The sequence below is a fragment of the Olea europaea genome, unplaced genomic scaffold (assembly GCF_002742605.1).
Source record: "Olea europaea var. sylvestris unplaced genomic scaffold, O_europaea_v1 scaffold65, whole genome shotgun sequence".
Classification (NCBI taxonomy): domain Eukaryota; kingdom Viridiplantae; phylum Streptophyta; class Magnoliopsida; order Lamiales; family Oleaceae; genus Olea; species Olea europaea.
In genome coordinates this window covers 1,526,108-1,534,206 of record NW_019264872.1, presented here as the reverse complement: position 1 = coordinate 1,534,206, position 8,099 = coordinate 1,526,108, and the positions used below count along the sequence as shown (strand labels likewise).

The following is an 8,099-nucleotide window of genomic DNA, read 5'->3' as shown; positions in this document are numbered from 1 at the left end:
TCAATCACCATGGACAATCAACACTGCTCCGTTGTGGTTTGCTTTCGAACGAGGATACAAATAGTTTTGTGTGGCTATTCAGGTCATAGCTTCAGTGCATGCACGGTATAGCTCCCCATGGAATAATCACTGATCAGGATAGAGCCATGCAAAACGTAATTCAAATTGTTTTTCCAAATACAAACCATAGGTGGTGTTTATGGCACATTTTGAAAAAGTTGCCAGAGAAGTTTGGGTACCATATTGATAAGGGTTCTATATTTTCTGATATACATGGATTGGTGTATGATTCCCAGTTCGTTGAAGAGTTTGAAGAAGGTTGGATCACAATGATCAATAAGTTTGAATTGCATGAAAATGATTGGTTATCTGGACTATACGAGAACATAAAGCATTGGGTTCCTTGCTTTCTGAAAACTATTTTTTAGGCTGGGATGTCAACAACGCAAAGAAGTGAGAGTATGAATGTATTTTTTGACTGGTATGTACATTCGAAGACTTCATTGAAATAGTATGTGGAACAATATGAGCGAGCACTACGAAATAAGGTTGAAAAGGAATTTCAAGCTGATTTCAAATCATATTCACAAATGCTATCATGCGTAAGTATGTTTGAAATGGAGAAACAATTTCAATCTGTTTACACCATCTCAAAATTCAAGGAGGTTCAAGAGGAGTTTGTAGGGAAGATGTATTGTGACCTCATATCTACTTCAGAAAATAGTTTTGGGACAATGTACGAGGTCTGCGAAATTGTGGCATGCGGCGAGCGAATGAAGAAAAAAATATTTTTTTGTCTCATTTCAAAAAGAGAATTGTTAATTCATTTGCATCTATCACTTGTTCGAGTTCAGGGGTATAATTTGTAGGCATGCGATATCGGTGTTGATTCGTAATTGCATCACATCAATACCGGAGAGGTACATACTGAGACGATGGAGAAGAGATGTTAGTAGAGCACACGCGAGGTGGCTGTGAACTACACTGGGTTGGTTAGTACACCTAGTTAGGTGAGATATGACAGTATGTGTCATCTTTTGCTGGGTTGGCAGACCTTGCTGCTGATGACGACGGGCAGACTCGTGCCATAATGGAGTGGATCGAATCACAGCGTACGATTCTTACGTTGACACGGACGAGTACAACTAGTAATGTCCTCGCACATCGTACGGTACAATCAAGCACTCAGTATAGTGTATCGCAAAATACCTTGAGCGGGAGCGTATGGGACTAGTCGTATCGAGAAGAAAGGTGTACCAAAGAAACTTCGAAGTAAAAGCCCGTTGGAGTCGAGTTCGAAGAAAGTAAAGGTATTTTAAAATATTATAATTCATATTCTGCCTAGTTGTTAGAACAAATCCTCATACGCTCGTTTTGATATACAGGTAACGTTGACATCGAGCAAAGGAAAGAGACCAAAATCGAGTCAGAGTGCTACTCCAATTGGTACACAGGAACTTCAAGCATCTCAACATTAGCAAGATGCAATACCAACAACGTCATCGTATTGTAATTGATCATTTATATGTAGACTTAATTGTTATGCAAATTCTCCTCAACTATCTTATACTACTTCAAACATTTCAGTCCTCGAGGTGGCAAATTCTCAAAAACTGCTAATCACTCTTTGTATTTTTGTTTCACATATTTCTACTATAGTTTCCAATAATTCAAAAGATGATTTTACTAAGCACTTTATGCTACAACTTAGAAATCATTTTTATGTGAGTTGATGCTTAGTGTATCCTCCAGATTTATTCATGCCTGGATTTTTTTGCTTTTCATATAAAATACTTGGAGATATTTAATAAAGTTTAGGCTTTGAATTTATTAGGTTCTTGTTTCACTCTTTTCCCTTGTCCTGGTGTATCTTTCCTACAGCTACTATTTTAAATTTTTTATCTGGATGCTTATGCAACATCACTATAATATTGATGTGTATTATTTCTAGGAACCTCTTCATAATGTATATCATAGTCTTGAGAAGATTCTGAAGTTCAGAGAGGAGTTTGTGAAAGACGGGCAGTCGGCTTTTTGTACAATTTAGTTAGCAATGATTCAATTCTTGTGACTGCTTGGAGTGGTGGTTAATAAATTGTCTGTGTCTGAGAATCAGCAGGACAATAACACTAGATTAAGTTTTTCTCTGCATAGAAACTCAAAAGTCACAGGCACATTTTGACTAGAGATTATAATAAATTATGCATCCATTTAATAAGATAGAATTTATGCTCCAAAAAAGTCACCTTTAACAGATACATACACACTTCAATAATAGAAAGCACTTTACGCATTATGGGGCATCTTCTTTTAATTTACATACTCTTTATTATTATGGTTACCATAACTGTAACAAACCAAAGGTTTCTACACATTTAAAGCACATATCAATGGGACCTTGTGTCGGCTAACTTTGCATCCTTCACAGATTATAAGGACAGAAGCCAGCAACATTTTTAACAATATTGAACCTTGTAACTTAACTAATTTCTGAAAAGAAACCCACTTTTCAGTTTCAAGAAAAGCGAGTATGAGCCTACGAAGTCACAGATGCGAAACTTGTGTTGATAATTATCACAAACAAGGTCTAAAAGTCGCACGAAAAATGATAGCACGCGAAAAAATGACAGCCAGAACACATCCAGGATTAAAGGATTAACATTTACAGACACATAATTATAAAATACATGGGAATATCTTAATGAAGTTTACACTTCACACATTGATTTATGTAGCACAAATCCCAGCAAAGAGTTTTGCTGTTTAAATACATATCCAAATCACAACAGTCAGCAAGGCACAAGATCATCCCTTAATAAGTATCATACTCACAAATTAAAACTCAGAACGCCAAATCAAATATATTAATAAGTATCAAAAATTAATTCAATTCTACTTCCCATATATGAATAGCACTATTTGTAGAATTAGTGATTTTTCACCCATATATAAAAGTTAAGTCAATTCAAGCTCAAATAAATTGATATCAATATCGGTTCTGTCTTACAGCATGCCAGTAGAAAAATTAAGGGAATTTTAAAGCTACAATTAGAAAGAACTAAATTTCAAACCACAAGACCTTCCAAAAGAAGGAAATATGGAGAGGGCCGAATTTCAAACCCAAAAGGTCACTACGAAGAGTCGTACAAATGCAAACATACATAACATCAACGTTTATTAAAAAATGGGGCTACTAATGCAGCCGGCCACTTTCATTTCTCATTCTTCTCCATGTTGTGAATTGTCATGTTCATATTCATCGAAATTTGGACCTCTTCTTCGTCGGGGAGATGAATTTGATATTGAAACATGCACGACAAATCCGACACTGATTCTTTCGATACAGGATTTGCCTTGCTATCGACGGCACTTGATTCACCACTTGATTCTTCTTCTCCAACCCACTCCAAAAATCGCATTTACGACTACAGCATTTGAATAGTTTTCCTTTGTTATCGGTCTCTCTCTCCACCTCAAAGCACTTCTGGAATCCACTCTTGCAAACAAGGCAGCGATCTTACTTCGACATTCATCGAAGAAATGTCCCTTCGATCTGCAACTATGACAAATTCCGGAATTCTTTCCTCCTATTCTACAACAGCAATCAACCACCCAACATCAGTTTCAAGCACCAAATGAACACAACAACACAATCTCACCATTGCAAATTACCAACCTTAAAAAATCCATGAACCCATACAGTAAATGCAACAAACCAAAATAAAAAATTTCAGTCCAAGAGGGTAACATTTAGGAGTCAAAACCTGTTAGTAGGTTAGGTTTAAAGAGATTGGAATTGCTTGAATAGACCAAATCAATCCATTAACATCATGCGTTGTAAACTTGAGCCATAATTAAGATAACCTTTCTTTTCTTTTCTTTTCATCTACTTTTTTCTTTTTCCCTCAATGTTTATTTTTGCAACTATATGAAAATACAGACGAACTATCTTCTAATTTTCTGTTCATTGGTAAGAATGACCAAAATCTAGGCAATAAGATTTGTTCACCAAAATTGTGAGTTAGAAAAAAAATTGAACGAACACAACTTTTATTTGATGACCAATATTGATGTTGGTTTAAAATTTCAGTGTAGTCCTAATTAGCTAATTCTCGAAGCGAATTCTTGAATTTGAAAATAGACCGATCTATTCAATGTTATAATCAGACTTGCTTTTTTCCCTATATCAATAACTAAACTAAAATGCAATTCTCCAGGAACAAAATGTGAATATAAATCTTAAAAAATTTCTAAATTAATAAAATGTGCGTATGATCCCGAAATGATGGAATTTACCTTAAATTTTGAGAGCTCAGGGTCTCGTGAAAAGTGGGATTAATTGTCCATATCTAACTTTATTGACACGAGGATGTATTATTGATCTAGACCGAACTAAAATTTGCTTTGGTCCTTATGACTGTCCCCATATAAACTTTTAATCTAACTCCTCTTTGGTTGCACTTCTTATTTCAAATTTCATAACCTACTTTTGTTACTACGATCTCTTAGATAAATGTTTTAAATACAGTCTCTTTGGAGAAAAAATTAGAAGAACCATACCTGGCAAGATGACGACTTCGGTGTTCTAGTACGTAGCGGCCAGCAGCGATGCAGTTCGCGAATGGTTCGATTTGGAATGCTTGCCAACCCCCACCATTTTTCTTTGATTTTAGGGATAATGAGCCAAGACCTGTCAGATTTTATGGGAGGTTCGCTGGTGTCGAGATTCGCGGCGACTGGAAGTTCCGACCTCACCGATTTTTTCACTCAAACTTTCCAGATTGGTTTTTGTTGAATTTGGGAATAATGTGCCAACACCGCACGCACCAAACGTTTTTCTTCCATTTATTATCAGTGGGGGTTTTTATTTCCCTTCCAGCCATGTGTAAACTCGTTTTTTTTTTTTTTTTTTTTTTTTTCCAAAAAAAAACAAAACTTTTTTTTTTTTTTTTTTTATAAATTTTGATTTTTGTTGGTGAAATCTTTTAAGTGGATAATAAATCCACACTTCGAGCAACGGCAACACCTATTGTTTTCTTACATTAATGTTTTTCAGATGCATATTTCTCTTTTCTTTCTAAATAAATAAATGCTTGTTACACAGATGTTTTAAAATTTCTTTTCTATTTTCTATTATATGGTCCAAGTGCCCCCACCCACTTGCAATTAATTTTAACTTTTAGCTGTATTTCCCTGAATTTTTGCCTTTTTAAGTCAGGACATAGAACTTCCAAATCATGCACATATTGCCTACTGTTGAAATACTTCTATTGTCTTTTATTTAAAATTTTCTATTAATGCTGTGGGATTTAATCTTGAAAACTGTTATTTGTTAGTTTATTTCTATCACAGAATTAAAATAATGCCCTTTTCCATGGCAAAAAATGAACACTTGATAAGACATGATTTTATGTGGACACGTGTTAATCATTTGAATGAGTATTACCCCGACTTTTGAGACGATGCTAAAATCTGATTGAGTGTGAATTGGCTGAATCCAGTTGGAGCATTTATAGATATAACATTTAGAATTGGATAAAGGCAGGGTTCTTCGCTTTTGTGACATGTTTTAACATAGAACAAAATATGTTTTAACATAGAACAAAATATTTAAAGGAATTTCCTTTGTGAAGATCGTGGTGTGGTGCTCATTTTTAGGTTGAAGAGAGAAAATTTGCTGATATTTGTATAATAGTATTTAAAAATATGCGATCTTTAAATTTTATGGGTGGACTGATAGCCTATATTTTCTCAAATTATGAGCATTTTATGTCATTCTGCAGGTTGAAGATGTGAAGAAAACCATAGAAACTGCTCAGGGATCAGATATTTATCCTGCTGCACAACAGATGCTAATCTATCAAGGAAAAGTTCTCAAGGATGGCTCAACACTGGAAGAAAATAATGTTGCTGAGAATAGTTATGTTGTCATCATGCTTACAAAGGTAAAACTTGATATGTTGCTTGTCACTGTGTGCATGAGAAGAAATAATCCGTATTTACCTTCAGAACACTATTATAGGCTGCAGCCAATTTGTTTATCATTTGTTTCTTCGTTTCAAAAACATTTTACCTTATTGTTTTGACTTTATGGCCTTCTGTCGTTGCAGTATATTTTTATGGCCAGAAGATTTTCAGCAGGAACAATAGTTTAGAAAAATGGAATCTTCATTTTATGCCTGTGAAGGCACATGGGTTTACCACCATTTCGAGATGATATTCTCAAATGAATATTACTTTATGCATGTTTCACCAGCTTTTTCAACTGTAATGCCAGTTATGTGAATCAAGGGCCTAAATTGATAATAATGCACATGACCCATTCTTTGTTTTGTGTTAAACATGGAATTAGTAGAGAGGCTATGAATTTAGATTATGTTGGATTCAGATGCACATCAATATGTGAACTTTGCTCTAGGGAGCTTTATCTGATATGAAGGTGATGGATATTACATTCCTAGTAAAGGCATTACCTTCCTAACATGGAAGATCACATGCCAAATTACATGCTTTTTGACTTGACCATAAAATTTATATTATGATTTATTAATTTGAAATTTGCCAATTTCATATTTTGGTAACTTACCTTGTATTGGTATGAATTTTACGTACAAATAGGACTAGCCTTGTTGAATAAATTATACCTTATTTTTGAAATAATTGTGATTGTCTTTATAACTCTTTTCAAGGTCTCTTCTCTTCTCTCTCTCTCTCTTCTCCACTAATTGTTGTCAAAGCCTACCCTTTTAGCTCACTGAGGCCTTTTTAATGAAAAAAAGGAGAAGTAAAAAAAAGGTAGCCATGGACAGGCTACAGTTTACGACACTGTTTAGCAGTTAAAAAAAAGTTACAGTCATGCCACTGTTTAGCGAAGAAAGTTACTGTTGATTCTACTATTCAACAATAACAAAAATGAGAGATTTGCTTGAACCGAGTTCAGCTGTCCAAAATTTATATTCCTCCAGCCAAAAAAATAATCTTGCCTTCTTATTCTGATCCATCGTTCCACCACTTATTAGCCTAACCCAAATTTCCAACTCAATAGCAGCATTTGATTTCTGGTCTGTTGTCCACCAAAGCCAGCAGCCGAATCCTCATAGCCCCATTCATCAATGTACGGCAAGTCGGCAACTACCATCCTTGCATGGTTCCACATCATCATATAAAACAGCTAGGAAGTGGTGCCCCTGCCTCCCAAAGTTGGTAGCTTTGTGGGGACCCAATCTATGGAGGTTTGTGTTTGTTTTGTAACCAGATCTTGTTGCCAGGATGCTGCCTTTGGTTTCTCCTTGATTATTCCTTTTAAGAATTTCTTTGATGCTTTTGACACTACTTGTCTCGAGTTGTTAGTAACTGTTACATTTGTAGTAGATTTTTAAATTTTTTTTTCCAATGAAATATTTCAGAACAAGAGCTCATCAGGTGAAGGTTCAACCACATCAAATGCTCCTGCTGCAACGGTAACGACAAATAGTATTTCATACTTTACTATTAATTTGTGTTCTGCTAATGCTGTTAATGTGAGTGAAGTTACCATTGTTCTCGTTAAATTCCACTTTGTTTATGTGATTGGAAGTTACCATTTTGCTCATTAAATCACTTTGTTCATGTGATTGGAAGTTTCCATTTTCACTCGGATTTCTTCCGTTTCATTGATTTTGTTTGGATCCTCCTTTTCTTCCGAAAAAAAGGAAGGAGAAGGATTTTTCTAGATAAATTTCACTTCTGTAAAGCTGTGATATATCTCATGTTGGTAGGAAGATGTTCTGCACTATAGGTAATCCTGTGGAAATTCAGATGTGTCTAGTAATCATACATGTTGTCTTTGACTTCATTTATTTCCTTTCAACAAAATTATTATAGGTATGAGCTAGAGCTATGAGCACCAATACGCTCATCGCACCGGCAAGTGGGTATCCAATGCGTGTCGGATACTGACATGCTTCTGATAATGGCATATTTATTAATCTTCTCCCTCCCTGCAATTTTTTATTTGACGACATTGTGTTTTCATTTTTGCTGGTTAAGGGTTTCACTCTCCTCAAACAGCTACCCTCGAAAGCAAACCCAAGTTTGACTTTTATATCCCCCCCCCCCCA

The 8,099-nt window shown here is 35.2% G+C and overlaps 1 protein-coding gene and 1 long non-coding RNA gene across 2 annotated transcripts; one reads left to right on the top strand and one right to left on the bottom strand.

The window, feature by feature from the left end:
• Positions 1-2,947: 2,947 nt before the first annotated feature.
• Positions 2,948-4,832, bottom strand: LOC111390121. The gene is made up of 2 exons (XR_002701852.1): positions 4,561-4,832; positions 2,948-3,592 (listed from the first exon to the last, which is right to left on the bottom strand). It is a non-coding gene; the product is annotated as an uncharacterized LOC111390121 (long non-coding RNA).
• Positions 4,833-5,762: 930 nt separating this feature from the next.
• On the top strand, positions 5,763-7,610 carry LOC111390133 (ubiquitin receptor RAD23d-like). The gene is made up of 2 exons (XM_023015133.1): positions 5,763-5,945; positions 7,407-7,610. The coding sequence occupies exons 1-2, from the start codon at positions 5,850-5,852 to the stop codon at positions 7,593-7,595; spliced, it is 285 nt and encodes a 94-aa protein (XP_022870901.1). The 5' UTR covers positions 5,763-5,849; the 3' UTR covers positions 7,596-7,610.
• Positions 7,611-8,099: the final 489 nt, after the last annotated feature.

Excerpts from the sequence above, each read along its gene's own strand:
- LOC111390133 (XM_023015133.1), top strand. The coding sequence starts at position 5,850 with ATGCTAATCTATCAAGGAAAAGTTCTCAAGGATGGCTCAACACTGGAA. Across the intron at positions 5,946-7,406 it reads TTGTCATCATGCTTACAAAG|AACAAGAGCTCATCAGGTGA; the intron begins GTAAAACTTGAT and ends GAAATATTTCAG.